The sequence below is a fragment of the Cetorhinus maximus genome, chromosome 17, assembly GCF_964194155.1.
Source record: "Cetorhinus maximus chromosome 17, sCetMax3.hap1.1, whole genome shotgun sequence".
Taxonomy (NCBI): domain Eukaryota; kingdom Metazoa; phylum Chordata; class Chondrichthyes; order Lamniformes; family Cetorhinidae; genus Cetorhinus; species Cetorhinus maximus.
This window is the reverse complement of record NC_135895.1, coordinates 34,908,611-34,927,735: the sequence shown is the minus strand read 5'-3', so window position 1 is coordinate 34,927,735 and position 19,125 is coordinate 34,908,611. Positions and strand designations below refer to the sequence as shown.

Genomic DNA, 19,125 nt, shown 5'->3' with positions numbered 1-19,125 from the left:
GTTCTTGTGATAGTGTTGAGCTATGGTATTAGGTAGAAAATTTCAAGACATTGATCCAGCAATGATAAAACAATGGAGATATATGTCTACCTCAAAGCCACTTTGGTGTGTTACTTGTAGGGAAACTTGGAAAGTAATGTTCTTCCTGACCTTCTTGATGGCAGAGGTTGCAGGAGAGGAAGGTGCTGTTGAAATAAGCTTGTAGAATTATTCCAGTTCATCCTGCAGATCAGATAGAGAGGGCAAAAACTGAATCTGGTGGCAAACTTTCCTATCCTGATGATATTGAGCTTCTTAATTGTTGTTGCAGCTGCAACCATTCAAGTGAGTAGTATGGATTCTACCATGCTCCTGGCGAGCCCTGTAAATGATGGTGAGGCTTTGAATGAGGCATTCATCTCATGTACAGCTTCTGTCCTGATTTGTAGCTTAGGGTTGGTTTGATTAGGTTCTGATCAATAGTGGCCACCATAGTGGGGATTCAACTATAGGGGTGTTATTGAAGGTCAAGGAATTTGGTTCCACTGTATTTTGTTTGCAAGGATGATTACCTGCCACTTGGTGGTACGAATGTTAACTCCTACCTGTGAAACCCAAATCTGGATATTATGGATCTCAACATTGTGGAATCATCTGTGAACAACATGATGAAGGATAGGTTATTAATAAAAATAGAAGCTTGGGCCAAGGATGTTTTCCTGAGAAACTCCTGAAGTGATGTTGTAAAGCTATATTGATTGGCCTCTGATAAACACCAGCATCATCTTGTGTGCAGGAAAATAATACTGAAATAGAGATCTACAGTACACAATATTGGATTTTAAGGTGGATGAGGGAAATAAAGACCATGTGAAAATCAATATCAAAAACAAAGTGGAAAAGGTAAATGAATTCACTTCTGTCTTGCATTGACCTTCCAGTGTCAGCTCTTATTCTGGCACAGTGAACACCATAAAGAAGCTGTTTCAGTTACATAAATGTTGCAAACATCCACATTGTACAAAAACATATAGCTCCCGTGTGTTAATGTACTTTCAAAGACCAGAGGGGTTATGTCTGAATGACTGGTTATGTAGAAAATATTCAGCTGCTGACAGCAGTCGGAAAATTCTACGACCTTCCTCTTTCTCTGTATATGTAGTTTCTATATAGAAATTTCTAAGGTTTTTTTTGTCTGAGTTTCACAGCTGACTATTCACTTAAGTACATTCTGACAAAAACAAACGTCACTCAATAAAGATATTGTAAAGCATCAAAAACCATATTCCTCTTTTCATTCTGCTGCTATAAAAATAATTTATAGTACAAAAATAAAGAAACGCAATGCTGACTTAAGAGATAGGTTATTGACTTGTGCTGCCTAGGAACTGAAGTTGGATTGCCCCAGTTTCATTGTTGAGAGGGCACTCATCAATCTGTTTTATTGGATTATAACCCAATTCCAGAGATAAAAAGATCCACTGTAATCTCAACTGCTTTTCATTTATTGTATAATTTCATTTATTGGATTGTTTGATTCAGGTCCATTATTTGCACAACTGATCAGTACCCAACACAAAATTTGTGGTTGGAATTTTATGCTGGTGGGATTCTACGGTCCCACTGAAGTCAATGAACCTTTGGATGGCTTGCTGCATTTTATGGCCCTGCCCCCGCCGTGACTGGACTATAAAATTCCGCCCTGTTTTTTTCCAATTGTTCCTAGGACTTCAACCTATGACCCAAAGAGGAAAAGACGAATCTTCCAACAGGTTACAAATACTGGATTGCTTAAAGGGAGAGTGGTTTAGTCTCTCAGGGATCATGTGATATGGGGGGCAGGTAGGAAAGGAGATGAGACAGAAGATCAGCCATGATCGCATTGAATGGCAGAGCAGGCTTGAGGCATCATATACTCTACTCCTACTCCTGTTATGTTATGTTCTTATACTTACTAATTTTAAAAGCTATTAATGACATTCCTCAGAACCCATTGTCAGCATGCTTTAAAATAGTAAGATGCAACTCAACAGCAAATATCTTCTGTACAACCTTTCCAATGTGGCCTCAGCTTCTTCCCCCTCACCATCTCTTAAACTCCTCCGGCTCTACAATCCCTCAGAAATATCTGCACTCCTCCCATTCTGGCATCTGGCGACCACTATTGAGGCTCCAAGCTCTAGAATTCCCAACTAAAAACCACTGTCTTGCTAACTTGCTTTTCTCCTTTAAGACAGACCTTAAACCTACATCTTTTGACAAGCTTTTGGCCATCAGCCTTAACATCTTGTGGTTTGGTGTCAAGATTTGTTTGAGAAGGTTCCTGTGAAGTACCTTGAGACAGTTTACTATGATAAAGGTGCTATATGAATGCAAATTGTTATTGTTGGTTATGGGAGTTTCACTTTAGTGGAATCACGAGTAGAAGCTGCTGCCCGCAGTCCACATTTTCTGGCATCACACCATAGGAATTCTATACAAAGGGTTGGATTTTCTTCTACTTGAACCTGATTTCAGGTAGTATAGTCCTGTAAATTTATGGGATGTTGGCCAGATAGGCTGACTGTTACATTATTCCTCCTACGAGGAATACCACAGATTTTGCTCCAACTACTCCAGCAAGAAAAGTGGCTATTTGACCCTTGACTACCCATCCATAAGTAAATGAAAATGAGGAGGCAGGGTCTGGCAAACCATCCAACTTACCTGCCTTCTGCTGCTACTGCCTGCAACCCAAAAGACTGCCTCAAGAGCTCAAGGCTTTAGATACAAGGGAACCAGTGGAAAGGTCAGCCTTGGCATCTCTCCATCACTGTATCAAACACTGTTAGGAGCCATTGGGTCTAAATGGATACGTCTCCTTAAAAAAAAGTTTCCTCTATTCGGCGAGTTTCCTGCCCTGAGTTGTGGTAGTTGTGAGTTTGGGAGGCACTGCCGAAGAAGTCTTGGACTAGTTCGGGGACAGCTTTCCAAACTTTAACACCTGTCCTCAGATATTGGTGAGGAAGGCTTTGCAAGGTTGAGAGGGCTTAGTGTTTTTATTCATATACGGGATGTGGGCATCATATTTGTTGTGGCCAGCATTTAATGCCCATCCTGAATCAGAAACAAAGAAACATAGATAATAGGAGGAGGAGTAGGTCATTCGGCCCTTGAATACACCACATCCACTGGTTCTCCATTATCTATTCCGCTAGTTGCGTCCTCAAAAAACTCCAGTAGGTTTGTCAAACATGATTTCCCTTTCATAGATCCATGTTGACTTTGTCTAATCCCTTTGATATTTTCTAAGTGTCCTGTTATCACATCCTTTATAACAGACTCTAGTATTTTCCCTAACAGGCTAACCAGTCTGTAATTCCCTGTTTTTTCCCTCCATCCTTTTTTTTAAATAGCAGGGTTACATTTGCCACCCTCCAATCTGCTGGGACAGTTCCAGAATCTACGGAAAATTTTGGAAGGTGACCATCAGTGCATCCATGGTTTCCATGGCCACTTCCTTTAGTACCCTGGGATATAGATTATCAGGCCCCACCTCAGGTGGCAAGCTGCCTTCTTGAACCGCTGCAGTCCATGCGGTGTAGGTACACCCACAGTGCTGTTAGGGAGGGAGTTTAAGATTTTGACCCAGTGATAGTGAAGGAACAGCGATATATTTTCAAGTCAGGATGGTGAGTGGCTTGGAGGGGAACTTCCAGGTGTTGGTGTTCCCATCTATCTGCTGCCCTTGTCCTTCTAGATGGTAGCAGTCATGGGTTTAGAAGGTGTTGCCTAAGGAGCCTTGGTGCATTTCTGCAGTGCATCTTGTAGATGATTCTACTGTTGCCACTGTTCTTCGGTGGTTGTAGTGAGTGAAGCCCAATCAAGAGGACTGCTTTGACCTGGTTGGTGTCAAGCTTTTTGAATGTTGCAGCAGCTGCACTCATCCAGGCAAGTGGAGAGCATTCCATCACATTCCTGACTTGTGCCTTGTAGATAGTGGACAGGCTTTGGGGAGTCAAGAGGTGAGTTATTTGCCACAGGATTCCTATCCTCTGACTTGCTCTTGCAGCCACAGCACTTATATAGCTAGTCGAGTTCAGTTTCTGGTCAATATTAACCTCCAGGATGTTGCTGGTGGGGGATTTGGTGATGGTAATGCCATTGAATGCCGAGGGACGATGGTTAGATTCTCTCTTGTTGGAGATGGTCATTGCCTGGCACTTGTGTGACGTGAATGTTACTTGCCACTTGTCAACCCAAACCTGTATATTGTCCAGGTCTTGCTACATTTGGATACAGGTTGCTTCAGTATCTGAGAAGTCGTGAATGGTGCTGAACATTATGCAATCATCAGTGAACATCCTCACTTCTGCCCTCATAATGGAAGGAATGTCATTGATGAAGCAGCTGAAGCAGTTTGGGCCTAGGACACTAACTTGAGGAACCCCTGCAGTGATGCCCTGGAACTGAGGTGATTGACCTCCAAAACCACAAACATCTTCCTTTGTGCTTGATATGACTCAAACCAGCTTTCCCCCCCGATTCCCATTGACTCCAGTTTTGCTGGGGCTCCTTGATGTCACACTCGGTCAAATGCGGCCTTGATGTCAAGGGCAGTCACTCTCACCTCACCTCAGGAGTTCAGCTCTTTTGTCCATGTTTGAATCGAGGCTGTAATGAAGTCAGAAGCTGAGTGACCCTCGCTGAACCAAAACTGGGTGTCAGTGAGCAGGTTATTGCTAAGCTAATGCTGTTTGATAGCACTGTTGATGACCCCTTCCATCACTTCACTGATGGAGAGTAAACTGATGGGGCAGTAATTGGCTGGGTTGGATTTGTCCTGCTTTTTGTGTACAGGGCATAACTGGGCAATTTTCAACATTGCCGGTGGATGCCAGCATTGTAGCTGTACTGGAACAGCTTGGCTAGGGGCGCAGCAAGCTCTGGAGAACAAGTCTTCAGTACTATTGTCAGAATATTAGCCTTTGCAGTACCCCGTGCCTTCAGCTGTTTCTTGATATCACAGAATGAATCGAATTGGCTGAAGACTGGCATCTGTGACGCTGGGGATCTCTGGAGGAGGCCGAGATGGATCATCCACTCAGCACTTCTGGCTGAAGATTGTTGCAGATGCTTCGGCCTTATCTTTGGTACGGATGTGCTGGGCTCCTCCATCATTCTGGATGAGAATATTTGTGGAGCCTCCTCCTCCAGAGAGTTGTTTAATTGTCTACCACCATTCGCGACTGGATGTGGCAGGACTGCAGAGCTTAGATCTGATCTGTTGGTTGTGGAATCGCTTAGCTCTGCCTATCACTTGCTGCTTATGCTGTTTGGCATGCAAGTAGTCCCATATTGTAACTTCATCAGGTCACATGCTCATTTTTAGGTATGCCTGGTGCCGCTCCTAGCATGCCCTCCTGCACTCTTTATTGAACCAGGGTTGATCCCCTGGCTTGGTGGTAATGGTGGGGTGGGGGATGTGCCAGGCAATGAGGTTTCAGATTCTGGCTGAATACAATTCTGCTGTTGATGGCCCACAGCGCCTCATGGATGCCCAGTCTTGAGTTGCTAGATCTGTTTGAGTTGTATCCCATTTAGTGTGCTTTTGTGTTGTCCTGATTCAATGCTTAGGCTATAGCCAAGTAGTCTGTCCAGTTTTCTTCTCAATTTTCTATCGAACAGTTTGATAAAATTGAGTCATTGCTAGGCAACAAAGGGAATTTAAAAACCAACCATGTAGACATGGGTCTAGAGTCACTTAAAGGCTGCTTCAGGTTAAGAATGGTAGGTTACCATCCCCACAGTACAGCAGTGAAGCAGTTGGATTTTTACGACAACCCAAGAGCTTCATAGCCTCTTCTACTGATTCCAGATATTTTTCTTTCCTTGTACCTCCAATTGCTACCTTTAATCGCCTCACTTGAGCCATGCAATATTATATTAATGCATATGGGGGCACTCACCAATAGTTTGCACATTAACCAAGATAGTGAGTAGAGTGCACCAGATTACCAAATGATTTTGTCAGCAGATATGATATAAACCATATTATACAGCACAGAAAGAGGCCATTCAGCCCATTGTACCAATGTTAGCACTCCAGAAGCTTGATACCATCCAGGACAAAGTAGCCCACTTGACTGGCACCCCATCCACCACTTTAAACATTCACTCCCTCCACCACTGACACACATTGCACTGCAGTAACTCACCAAAACTCCTTCCTAAAGGACCTTCCAAACCCACTACCATCTAGAAGAACAAAAGCACCAGATACATGGGAACACCGCCACCTGCAAGTTCCCCTCGAAGTCACACACCGTCCTGACTTGGAACTATATCACCTTCATTGTCGCTGGGGCAAAATCCTGGTACTCCCTTCCTAACAGTAGTGTGTGTTCCTACACCACATGGACTGCAGCAGTTCAATGAGGCAGCTCAACACCACTTTTCAAGGGCAATTAGGGGAGCAATCTATGAACGAATAAAAAATTATTCAATTAGTCCTGCTCCCCTGCTCTTTCCATGACACCCTACAAACATTTATTTTTCCAGTGTTTCCAATTCCCTTTTGAAAGTTATCAATGAATCTGCTTCCACTATCCTTTCAGACAGCACATTCCAGATAACAACTTGCTGTGTAAATTACTTATCTTTCGTCTGGTTCTTTTGTCAATTACCTTAAACCTGTGTGCTCTGGTTACCCACTTCCCTATCAGTGGAAACAGTTCCTCCCTATGTACTCTATAAAGTTCTCTCTCCTCTCGCCATAATTTTGAACACTTGGATTAAATCTCCCCTTAACTACTTCTGTCTAAGAAGAACAATCCCAGCTTCTCCAGTCCTTCAGCATAACCCTGGTACCATTCTAGAAAATCTGCACACTCTCCAAGGCTTTGTCACCTTTCCTAAAGTATGGCGCCCAGAATTGGACACTGTACTCCAACTTAGGCCTAATCATAACTTCCTTTTCTTTCATACACTATGCCTCTACTCCTAAAACCAAGCATTCCTTTGAACAAGAATGCTTTGAACAGTCTTATCAATATAACCTGCCACCTTCAAAGATTTGTCTTTGTAAACCTCCAGGTACCTGCAGCCTCTTTAAAACAGTACTACTTAGTTAGTATTGGCTCTCCTGATTCTTCCTTCCAAAATGCATTACCTCACTCTTTTCTGCATTAAATTTCATCTATGATGTGTCTACCCGTTTCCTCAGTCATTATGCTTCTAAAGTCTGCTGCTATCATCCTTACAAGTTTCATGACATCTGCAAACTTCGAAATTATGTCCAAGTCCAGGTCATAAATACATATCAAAAACCTGATTAGGAAATCTAAACGACCATGGGGCTGATTTGAAGTCAAATTTAGAGGCAGACAGATATTTTTCTAAATATTATCTATGTAAAGACAGCAACAGGATCAGAGTAGTGAGCACTATTGAGACTCAGTTAAAAAAAACAAAATCAAAAAGCAATATGATTATGCAAATTACAGATGTGGAAAGCTTACTAGTTGGATAGGAAAAGCAAAGTTTTATTAAAAAATACATCTTTCTCTTGTGTTCAAGGCAGACACATTAGTGTTGGAGACTAGGACATTTTTAGACTCCAAGGTATTTTGGGTCTAGAAGTTAAATATTCCAGAGGATAACGTTCTGTTCAAGGTCCATAGGAAAAATAGCACTACAATAATACAACTAAAACACAAACGTTAGAGAACTAGGGAAACAGATGTGGTAAGCAATCCTGCACATATGCAGATTGGAGCTGTTTTTTTCCAAATGCTAAATATTCCCCAGCGATTACATCAGAAAAAAAAGCTCAAGATAGGCTAAAAGCAAATACTTTGAGATGCTGAATGAATGGGCACTTGTTTCACATTTTCAGATTAGGTAAATCACAGACCTCTGGATTTTCCTTCAAGCTGGGTGAAGTTTCAATGAAATAAAACAGAAAATAGTGAAAATACACAGCAGATCAGTCAGCATTTGTAAAGAGAAAAGACAGCCTAATGTTTCCTCAGAATAGGTTCTACTAACAGAGAGCCAATGATGGTGAAGATATTTGATGAAGAGTTTTACATGGTGAAATCTGTCCTTCTGATCCTGTCATCTTAAACAACTAATCTTTTCAATCACTAACTCTTCAACTGAATCCACAAGTGAGGATACGGAGGCAAGAATCGTGGCCAGAAGGTGAAGGAATGTGGGGAGGGGGGGTTGCAAATTGTGGTTGGAAAGGCTGGGGGTAAAATCGTGGCTGAAAAGTTGAGGGGAGGACAGATTGCAGATGAAAGGGCATGGTGGGGGGGTGGTGGGGGGGAAAGGGGAAGTTGTGATCTGCTGGTCAGGGGAGGGGGTGGGTAGAAATGATGGGCGGAAGGTCAGGAGTGGAGATCATGGAGACAGGAGGTATTGGATTGCGGGAAGGTTGATTGTTGGGAGGGAAGCAGATTTTCTTGAAGGATTGGGGTGGGTTGTGGAATCACTCTTCCTCCTTCTGGCCCACAAGCAGTGCTCTATCTGGCCCTTCCTGGATCCCTTCAGCTGATGGGTCTTCTAAGCACCAGGAAATCCATGCAGGAAATGTTAAATTCAATGCAAAAAGACCTCCTTAATGTCTCATTAGGATGTTAATTCCAGTAATAATTACCTGCCTGCACTAATTAAGGTCCCGATTGTGGTAACTTGCAACCGTCTAAATGCACTTCTGTCAAAAATGAAAGTGGGCACATAGGAGCCAGATTCAGGTTGGATCAATAGATTCTTTATTTTAATTACACCCCAACTCCCAACCCACCTTTTCTTAGGTGTTAAAATTCACTTCAATAAATTTGGAAGTGGAAGTTCAATTGCAATGGAAGGTTCTTACTCAGTAACATTAGAATTATTCATACTCAAGAAATAAATGGGTTGGCCAGTCACAAGTAATAAGAAAGAAATCTTTAAATAACCCTCAAGTTAACTGACCAAGAGTAGAGATCATGGATATGTATTCGTCCGCCACAATATGTACTGGGGCCTCAATGTTTTACTGTATCTATAAATGGCCTAAATAAAGGAATAGAGCTGTATATCCAAGTTTGCTCATGTTGTCAGGTTAGATGACAATAAATAGTATTATGAGAACAGAAAGTTGCAAACAAAAACAACATTTCTGTACAGATGTGAGAAAGAGGTAAGGACAGGTGATAAATACGTTTTGCCTGCGCACGTGTGCGCTCTAAACCATTCACAGTTTGGTGAGATTTTAAAACTAGTACTTTACAAGGTGCATTAAACAGAACAGGCAAAATGTCTGTTTTCCCAGACACTACTAAGCTAGCAATCTTCAGGACTCTTGGAGGGGTGTTGGTGGGTGGGGGAAAAGAAGGGGTGGGGAGTTTCATTACAAAAGTGGTACTTTCCAGTAAACAAGGCTCACTTGTTCTAATCATGTGGAACTATCATAATTCAGAAGGACAGGAATATTAAAGGGAACACTGAAAGAGCAGGAGAATTTTTTTTTATTCATCCGTGGGATGTGGGCTTCGCTGGCTGGGCCAGCATTTATTGCCCATCCCTAGTAGCCCTGGAGAAGGTGGTGGTGAGCTGCCTGCTTGAACCGCTGCAGTCCATGTGGTGTAGGTACACCCACGGTGCTGTTAGGAAGGGAGTTCCAGGATTTTGACCCAGCGACAGTGAAGAAATGGTGATATCTTTCCAAGTCAGGATGGTGAGCGACTTGGAGGGGAAATTGCACGTAGTAGTGTTCCCATCTATCTGGTGCCCTTGTCCTTCTGGATGGTAGTGGTCGTGGGTTTGGAAAGTGCTGTCCGAGGAGCCTTGGTGAATTCCTGCAGTGCATCTTGTAGATGGTACACATTGCTGTTACTGTGCATCAGTAGTGGAGGTAGTGAATGTTTGTGGATGTGGTGCCAATCAAGCGGACTGCTTTGTCCTTGTCGGTGTCCAGCTTCTTGTGTGTTGTGGGAGCTGCACTCATCCAGGCAAGTGGTGGGTATTTCATCACACTCCTGACTTGTGTCTTGTAGATGGTGAACAGGCTTTGGGGAGTCAGGAGGTGAGTTATTCGTCACACGATTCCTAGCCTCTGACCTGCTCTTGTATTTATATGGCTAGTCCAGTTCAGCTTCTGGTCAATGGTAACCCTCAGAATGTTGATTGTAGGGGACTCAGTAATGGTAATGCCATTGAACATCAAGGGGCGATGGTTGGATTCTCTCTTGTTGGAGATGGATCATCTAATACTGGGGCAGTCTTGTTGGACCAAATGACCTGTTTCAGTGCTGTAATATTCTATAATTTTCCTGTTTCATCCTTGAGGAAAATATTTGATCTACAAGAAGAGCTTGATTTTGGGCAGAATTCTATGTTCCCCCGTTGGTGGGTTTGGAGGTGATGGTGGAGGGGCTGCGGGGGGTGACCATAAAACCCTTTGGATGGCCTTCCCACTGCACTGCTGCCTGCCCTGACCTCTCTGCAATTTTACACCGAGTCAGGTGAGGCCCAGGCTGCCCTTGCCTCAATTGAGGCCCTTAAGTGGCCAATTATTGACCACTTAAGGGTTGTTTCCTGCCCAGCCTCAATTTTCAGCTGGCAGAAGTTCAGGGGTGGGAGGGAAGCCTGAAAATTAACCCTGGAAAAGGGGAGCCCACCATCAGCAGCTTCCTTTTAATACCAAGTGCCTCCCTTAAAGGTCTGACCACTGTGGGGAGCCCCTCCCCCCTTGCCCCAGCCTCTCCATTGACACCCCAACCGTCCCTTTGTCCAGCCCCCAGGCCTCACCTACCCTGCCTGGTCGAAGACCCCCAAAACTTACCTGGTCCTGGACTCCCAGTACTGAGGCTCTATGGAATGCTTATAGTCCTAGTCCTGTCTATTCCAGTTTCTGGCATTGCAGGGGCTAGAGAGCTGCTGGCCAATCTGATTGGCCAGCAGCTCTCTGAGGCAGGACTTCCTCCTGACTGAGGGACAGATGTCCTGCCTCCAGCCAATTAATGCTCATTGGAGTGTGAAATGACTGCGGAGCAGGCTGTATGGGTGCGGCTGTGTTTGCCGCCAATTCCTCAGATGGCGGGAAGCAAAATTCCACTATCTGAATTAGCCTGGCCCTTGATTTGGGGAAATCCTATTGGTAGAAATATGATTAAAAATGATGTGCAGTGGATAGACAACCTGTAGTATACTTGAGGGGTGGAACTTAAGGGTGCAGTCTGAGAGGTGCTTAATTAGGTGGAAAGGCATGCGTTAGAGAGCAGTCACCTTCCTGACTCCCTTCAATTAAGTCCAGGGCAGGAAGATATAGTTCTGCCTTCTCATGTCGTGGGGGCAGGCCACCCAGTAACAGCTGGTGGCCTGCCTGCAGATTGAGTAGGGGTGCCCTCCTCTTGTAGTCAGTGGCAAGGGCCATGCCTCTAGGAAGACCAACCATCCACCCTTTAATTCCCCTCACCACTGCTCACTGGGGCCTGTCTGACTAGACCCCCTACCCCCCATTTACCTGGGTCTCCAGCAATGTCCCTCCTCCCAAGCCTCCTGCAATACCACCAGTGGCCACTACCCCCGGTGGTCTTGGCTTGGCCAGCAGCTCTCAGAGGCAGGACATCCACCCTCAAGGATCTGATAACCTTGACATCAGGCAGCATACTTCCTGATCAGATTTAAATTGATCTGAAATCTCTGATCTGAAGCAAACACAACCAAAATGGCTATTGGTGTTTATACAATTTATGCTAATTACATTAAGATTACATAATGGTGGCTGTGAAACAGAAACTCTGTCGGGAAAGTCCTGGGAACGGTTCTGAGGTGCTATGCTACGTGGATCCAAATGTTTTTTTTCCTGGCTTGCAGTTCTTTGGAAGGGGAGGGAATAAATAAGTTTCGCACAGACAGTCTCAGTGTCTACCTTGAGCACACCCAATCTTTTTTTCTCTGGCTTGCAGTGCGCTGGGAGAGGAGGGAATTTAGCATACTGGTCCACATAACACCCATGTGTCTCATTAGGCCCAGTGAGTAAGGTAATATTTTCACAAAATAGTTTAAAAACACACAAATTTCACGCTTTTAAAGTTAGCGTGCACTTTAATAATCGAACATTGAAGGTTACAATCCTGTTGTTGCCCCACCCCAGTCCTTGCTTAAAAATCAAGACTCCCCCCCCACCCCCCACTCAACGACTGAAGGCCCCACATTGAATGCCCCTGCTGCTCAACAACTCTCGTACCAACTTTTCACTCTGTGGTCACATCAAATTAGGCATTTTGGAGTGACAACAGGAGAAAATTTGGGAATCACTGTATCAGGATAAAATGATGTTGAAATGTTAAATGTATTACCATTACGTAATTCACTGTGACACAAATTACACTCCCAGACAGTCTCCAAATTTCTGTATCTAACATTTCGTGGCAGTAGTATTACACATTTGGCCTGTTGGATAGAACTGAAGCAAAATGAACTGAATATGTAAGCATTGCTGCATTCTTCTATTTATTTAAATCAGTGTGAGATATTTCTGGAATCTCTTTCATCTTCTCCATTCCCATTCCCTCTCTATTTGTCTAAATATCCAATACCAGGAATGGTCTCAAGAGTCAACATTTACCCAATAGCTGTGGCACCTCATTCATCCTTATTCTTGCCACTTAACTGAAAAACAACTTTTTGTAAATTTGTGAAATTGTTGCAGACAATCCTATTTCTTTAGACAAGCTGCAGAGAAAATGGGAATTTTTTTTCAAATCTCCAAAAGATTTGTGAATAAGGCCTTAGAGGTGAATTTAGAGCCAAATGAATCAGCATCATAAGGTATGTAACTAATGAATTGTACCAGATCTTTTAAAGACTCTTTACCTGTAAGAACTGGATATGTTTCTCCAAAGTATTGGATTCCTCTTGTAAAATGAATCTGTAAAAGATACATACATATCTTTAAAACTTAAAAGCACTCCTCAAAATATCCAAACATGTGGCTGACGTACTCAGGTTCTCATTGAAAGATACAGTATAAACTGTCCAAATTCTTTTGGAGAACCTCAATCTGCTTTGTGCATCTCAGATTTCCATAGTTAGGTAAAGTTCAATAATAAATACTGCTGATTAATTTGAGCTCCTACTAACTTGGATAATTAGATGCCATTGACTGGCACTCTGAACTCCAACAACATAAATATGATGGCATATGCATGTTTTTATTCGATTTGTGCCCTCACTATTGCATACCCCACCACCCCGCCCCCCTCACTCCACTGCCCCCCAGAACCAGCATGTTTACTGCCTTCCCAAAGACTTGCGGATTGTATCAAACACATGTAACTTCCGCTGTTCGCAATGGGCAAGGTATGGACTGTACCCAACCAGCCCATGCTTGTAAAACTCAAAACACAGTGTCCAACATTAGATGTGATTCCGTGATTGGACAACATTTGCTAAGTAATACTCAGTGTGCTAAGAATCATGCTGACAACCAATTTGAGATCATCAGTCAGGCTCACAGTGTGGCACATTTGCGTGTACTGGAAGCTGCATATATTAATACACAAGGCCCTGCGTACACACAATGTGCCTGTTTCAGCTAAACAATTATAAGTGATAGCCATTCGCTGGTTCACTCCCCAGGGCAATGTCTTGACCAATCAGTAAAGCTGCTTGGTTTAAATTGCAAACAATGCTTGGCAGTTAACTTTCAGTCACCATCCACTGCTGCATTCTCCATGGCAATGCCTCTACCACTCAGAGCTCACTTGCTAACCAATCAGCACTCTCTTCTCGATGTTGTTTCCCCTGACATTGGTATTTTCTTGGAAATTGTGCTGATGGGTGCAAGATGAGAAGCTTTGACAAAAAAATTCCTTTTTTCTCAGCAATACTATTCTGAAGTATAGGTATGTTCACCCATCGCCCCTGTGCTCGCTGACCTACAATAGTTTTAACAAAGCCTCGATTTTAAAATTCTCATTCTTATGCTCTAGTCCATCCAAAGTCTCAACCCTATCCCTGTAACCACCTGCAGCTCTACAACCCTCCAAGAACTCTATGTTCCTCTTAAACTGGCCTCTTGTACATCCTTGATTATCTTTGTACCAACAGTGATAGCCATTTCTCCATCTGTCTAGATCCTAAGCTCTAAAACTCCCTTCCTAAATCTCTCTACCTCTGTCCTCCATTAAGGCCCTTTTTAAAACGTATATCCCTTTGCCCAAGCTTTTGGTCATCTTTCATTTATCTCCTTGTGTGATTTGCTGTCAGATTCTGTCTTATAATGTTCCTGCAAAGTTCCTTAGGACTTCTACTAGCTTAAAAGTAGTAGATAAATGCATGTTATTTTTGAATGCCCCTTTAAGCCTTACTGGAATCTCAAAATGCTGCTGGATCATGCAATGAGCTGAAAATGGTAAAGGCAATTGCAATAATTATACAATATGAATGATTTTTGCACAGTATAATATTGATGTTATGCAATCTACATTTTGGGTTGCATTTTGCATGCACAGGCCATTACAACAGCACTAGGACATTAACACCAAGAGACATACTGGAGATGTCATGATGCCGGCAGTGAGGTATGCACTCCAAAGTACATACTACAACATGTATACCACAGATATTTGATATTGTAATGGAGCTAAAGAGAGAGAAAAAGGAAGGAAACAAAAAGAAACAGGGTGAAAAGAGAGTGCAAAGTGAATGTAAAGTAATTCAGCACCAAGAGAACAAAAAGTAGCTGCATTTTTTGAAATATTTCCATCATTCTATGTACAGAAAAATAGACAGAAAAACTGGACAAAGGCAGTAAACAAAGTGTTGCATAAAACACAAAGTCAGATTCTAATTTGGAGCACTGGAATAGGAAAAATTAGCAGGTTTTGTCCCTTTGTCCATTTGGCATACTTCCTAATAAGCTGATCTAGAGTGATTGTAGAAGAATGAGATAAGCAGTCAAGGACTGCCCTCAAAGATCAGTTAAGGGGGGGGTGGGGCAAGATGCATGACAACAATATGAAATAATCTGGCTATTTTATGATGTATCACGGGGACTATTACAGTGCTCCTCACCATTTTAATCCTTCTCGCATTGTTCAATGTGCACCCAGCCTGTCTTGCTTACCCTGGGAAGGTTAGACTGTGAATAGTTGTGCTGCAATATCTTCTAATATTTGCATTTGTGCACTGAGATGTCTGAGTAGGTGTGGAAGCCGAGGAAGGAGAATCATTAACGATAAGCAATTTGAACAATCATATCTGGTTTGAAATGGACAAGGTATTTGATCATAAATAAAAATAGAAAATGGTGAAAATAGTCAGCAGTTCAGGCAGTATTTGTGGAGAGAGAAACAGTTAACATTTCTGGTCAATGACCTTGTAATAGAACTGGAAAAAGTCAGGAATGTGGTTATGCTAGAACAGAGGCAGGCAAAGGGGTTGGTGGGGGGAGTGGATGGAGGAACAAGAGCAAAATGTAATTAGGTGAAAGGCAGGGCTGATTAAATGTCAAAAGGGATGATACTGCAAGGCAAAAGGAGATGGCAATGGGACAAGTAAAGAAACAAAAGATGAGTCTAGAAGAGATGGGAACAGCAGAATCATTATCAGCAGTTGTTGAGAGGAAAAATGGGGGCTGTGATTATGATATCAAGTTGTTGAACTGTGTTGAGTCTGAAAAGCTGCAAAGTCCTAGTCAAAAGATGAGGCACTGTTCCTCAAGTTTATCTTCACCTTCACTTTCACTAGAACAGTGTAGGAGGCCTGTTATTTTAATTCTCTGCCTCAATCTGACCTCAGTCTCTGACGCTCACTTCAGAATGTGTGCCTCATTTTACAATAACAGAAGTTTCTTTGTTGCTAAAACAGGGTTTCTGCCTGGAATTCTCTCGGAGTCTGGCACTTTTAATTTACTGTTTGCATTCCTTTGGTGAGGCCGGGAAGCTCTGTACAATCCACATGGCAGCTATTACACTTGGCAACAGCCAATATAATGAGATTTAAACATAGTTGGGTTTCTCCTATGGACTACAACACACTTATAACCAAACTCTCAGTATTTATTCATGTTATACTGAATTAAAGGATCATTCTTATATGTTATAAATCATGCACGAATAGTGGGAAGAAGATCTTTTATATTTTCTGTGTCACCTTTCAGATTTAGAATTTTCTCATTGGCTTTTGCTCTGGCTAGAAATTTCGCAATGATGTGGTTATTTAAGAGACAATAACAGTACCCGTTCAGTGTTTGCAGCTTGCTAGCTGCATGCGAATGAGATCCAACAATTAGGCTAGTTCAAGCCACTCACTGATACAGGTGAGAAGCACGGTCAAGGTGCCTACAAACAACATACAAAAGTTATGCACACCGCCTCCAGCTTTAATTATGCATCAATAGCCGATGCTCTCCCCGAAATAATTGCCAGCACTAATTAGCACACTGAATCGCTGTGTTCAGGTCAATCCTGATTAAGAGGTGTCAGCTGTGGCTCAGTTCATAGCACCCTCGCTTTTGAATCAGAGGGTTGTGCGTTCATGTCCCACTCCCGGAAACCAAGAACTGTGATTGTACTCGAAAAGAGTTGCAATCTGTGACTGTTGATAACTCGAAAGAGTTTCAATCCTGATTAATGTTATTAGTTGTGATTAACATGTAGTTCACCTGACCTGTTTATAGTATAAATTTAGACGACCTAATCATTGACTTGTTAAATAGGTTTAGTTTAATCTAAAATGAATCATTCAACATAATTTCCATGCTGTTGCCAAATACTTTAATGATGCTACAACTAAGAACAGATGATACCATAATAGTGATAAAAATGAGTTCCTGACTGCAATCTACTTGGTGCTCATTTAAAACGAAAACTAACATAACTTCTTTACATCTGGTTAGATAATCAGATATACTGTGCATGTTACTTGGAACATTAAGATACTGAGAACAGTTAAACCTCAGCATTGAAGAAGTTGAATTAACAGCAGTTTGACCTTTACAGAACTCCTCCCTGTTTTTCATCTTTATTAGCTTATCATCACATTAGCTCAACAATGGACTCGGTTTATTGGCAGGTTACCACATGCATGTTGCCTTCTGAGTGCACACTATCCAGACTTGGAACAATAATTACCATTCCTTCACTGCTGCTGAGTCAAAATCCTGGAAATCTCTCTCTGACAGCACTGTGGGTGTACCTACACCACATGGACTGCAACAGTTCAAGAAGGCAATTTACTACCATCTCTCAAGGGCAATAAATGCTGGCCTTGCCAGAGATGCCCACAAACCATGAATGAATAAACATATAAAGTCACATTCTACCTGGACGTGCAGGAACTTGCCTGTGCACTGAAAATGGCTCAACTCTGCAATATGACACCTTAGCACAGACTGAAGCCCAAAGAAATATTCCTGACAAGGCATGCACCTCAACTTCATCAATGTGAAATTATATTTTGAAACAGAGTGATTTGTCTAGACTCAAGTGTGATCTATGCTCGAGACTTCTGCCTCAAGCAACAGGCCAATTGCTGTTGGAATTTCAGTTTCCCATTTCCCCTAGTCATTTTGAAATATTTCACTGGTGCATTTTAGCTCATGCACCCCAAGAGTATCAGTAAGTATGAGCATTTTATCATGTTCCTCGCTCTTCCCCACACTCGTCACCCACCCAAGAACATCAGTAAGCATGAGCACGACCACATTTCTCCTTCTGCCCCACATCCACATACTGTCAGTCGTAACAATGCAGTATAACTTGTTGTAAGTTCCCCTCCAAGCCACACACCATCCCAACTTGGAACTGTTGCTGGATCAAAATCCTGGAACTCCCTCCCTAACAGCGCTGTGGGTGTACCTATGCCACAGGGACTGCAGTGGTTCAAGAAGGTGGCTCACCACCACCTTCTCAAGGGCAATTAGGGAGGGGCAATAAATGCTGGCCTAGCTAGCAACACCCACGCCCTGTGAACGGCTAAAAAATATATATAATTTGTACACTGTTAATTTTAAATTCTGGACAATTTTCTCAAGAGAACATGTATTTTTAACTTCCTTTGAACTTTAAAAAGAATGAACCCTTTCCTTCCTTTGCTGAGGACCCCCCCCCCCCCCCCCCCCCCCTTAAAATGGACACCATTCTGGCTAAGAGCACAGGCAAGCTACCCGATTGCAAGCATCTACCAATAGTGCTTTGCAGCTAGTTCTAGGAGATCCACGTGAATGGCCTGGAAAAACTAATTTATTAATCAAGATGTATGAATCAAGCAGTAGATGTTGTTCTTATACGAGACCTTGCTTTAAAAGCCTCAATTTGCGAGTTTGGGATAAACTCTCAGAAAAAGAAAATGGGGTGCACTTTTTAAAGAGTGGGCAGGTTCTCTTCCTTCCCTGGTGAAGGCAACAGCAAGCCTCTACTTGGGAATCTTCTAAACTTCCACATAATGATATACATGCACATCATCATCCAAAATAGTGCAGTTTTAACAAAGGTTCCAAAATATCATAATTGGGACTTCCCCTTTATCATTTAGCAAAAATGAAAAACAACAAAGACCAAATTTTTCTCCACTCACATTGTGGCTTTTTGATAACATTTTAGTAGACAATGAAGACTTTAAAAAAAGGGAAATGGTACTCACTGTAAATGTGCCACAACCTCATCAATGTTTCTAACATTAATCTTGTCTTTTATGGCATCTATATTATCCTTGCAGTTGGAAAGAGCTGAAAGACTGGAAGAGGAAGGAGTCAAAGTTAAGGACAATATTTTTCTGAAAATCTACATATATTTTCTCCCTTAACTTCTAACAAAATCCTGGACTTACACAATTAGAATTATCTTAACTGTTCTCTGAATCTAGTCTCCTTAAAACATTATTTCACATATGTTGGCTTTGTGATGTCACTCCAATATAATGCTCAAGGAATTGGGATTGATCTGAACCTTTTGGCCCCTTTGGACATAATTACACTAAGTCACATAATGGCAACTGATCTACCATTAAGTCTGCTGCTCAATTTTCCTTTGATTGCAGCTAAGTCCAGAAATTCTGTAATGCAGCCTTTAACCACAATCTCTGAAAATGAGGCAACGTTAAATGACCCAATGACCCTCAGGTACATCACTCCAATCTCAGGGCGAGAAATTTTACAGCAGCATAAGGCTT

At 42.4% G+C, this 19,125-nt stretch overlaps 1 protein-coding gene across 8 annotated transcripts in view; it reads right to left on the bottom strand.

The window, feature by feature from the left end:
• The window catches only part of ccdc24 (coiled-coil domain containing 24), a 106,514-nt gene that overhangs the window by 28,311 nt on the left and 59,078 nt on the right, over nucleotides 1–19,125 (bottom strand). For 7 of the 8 annotated variants that reach the window (XM_078560974.1, XM_078560968.1, XM_078560973.1 and 4 more), the window contains 2 exons: nucleotides 18,598–18,690; nucleotides 12,826–12,880 (listed from right to left, as the gene is read on the bottom strand). In XM_078560974.1, coding sequence (XP_078417100.1) covers nucleotides 12,826–12,880; nucleotides 18,598–18,690 — 148 coding nt within the window. The remainder of the gene's footprint in view (nucleotides 1–12,825; nucleotides 12,881–18,597; nucleotides 18,691–19,125) is intronic. The other variant, XM_078560971.1, reaches the window with a different exon arrangement.